The 222-nt window shown below is 79.7% G+C and overlaps 1 protein-coding gene across 1 annotated transcript in view; it reads left to right on the forward strand.

Moving 5' to 3' along the window:
* Positions 1 to 79: 79 nt before the first annotated feature.
* The window catches only part of LOC104544500 (serine/arginine-rich splicing factor 1-like), a gene marked incomplete at its 5' end in the record, with an annotated part of 3,039 nt that continues 2,896 nt past the window's right edge, over positions 80 to 222 (forward strand). Inside the window, 2 exon segments of the mRNA XM_010189389.1 lie at positions 80 to 218; positions 220 to 222. The exon segment at positions 220 to 222 is cut by the window's right edge and continues 70 nt beyond it. Coding sequence (XP_010187691.1) covers positions 80 to 218; positions 220 to 222 — 142 coding nt within the window.

Raw genomic sequence — 222 nt, forward strand, 5'->3', positions numbered from 1 at the left:
AGGCGGGGGGGCGGTGCGTGGGCAGGGCGCGTCGCGGTGGCGAGGGCGGCCGCGCTTACCGCCCTGTCCCGTCCCGCAGGGACGCGGAGGACGCCGTCTACGGGCGGGACGGCTACGATTACGATGGGTATCGCCTCCGCGTGGAGTTCCCTCGGAGCGGCCGGGGCACCGGCAGAGGCGGCGGCGGGGGGGGGGGGGGGGGGGGCCCCCGGGGCAGGGAAG

Source organism: Mesitornis unicolor, unplaced genomic scaffold (assembly GCF_000695765.1).
Source record: "Mesitornis unicolor isolate BGI_N332 unplaced genomic scaffold, ASM69576v1 scaffold44777, whole genome shotgun sequence".
Classification (NCBI taxonomy): Eukaryota; Metazoa; Chordata; class Aves; order Mesitornithiformes; family Mesitornithidae; genus Mesitornis; species Mesitornis unicolor.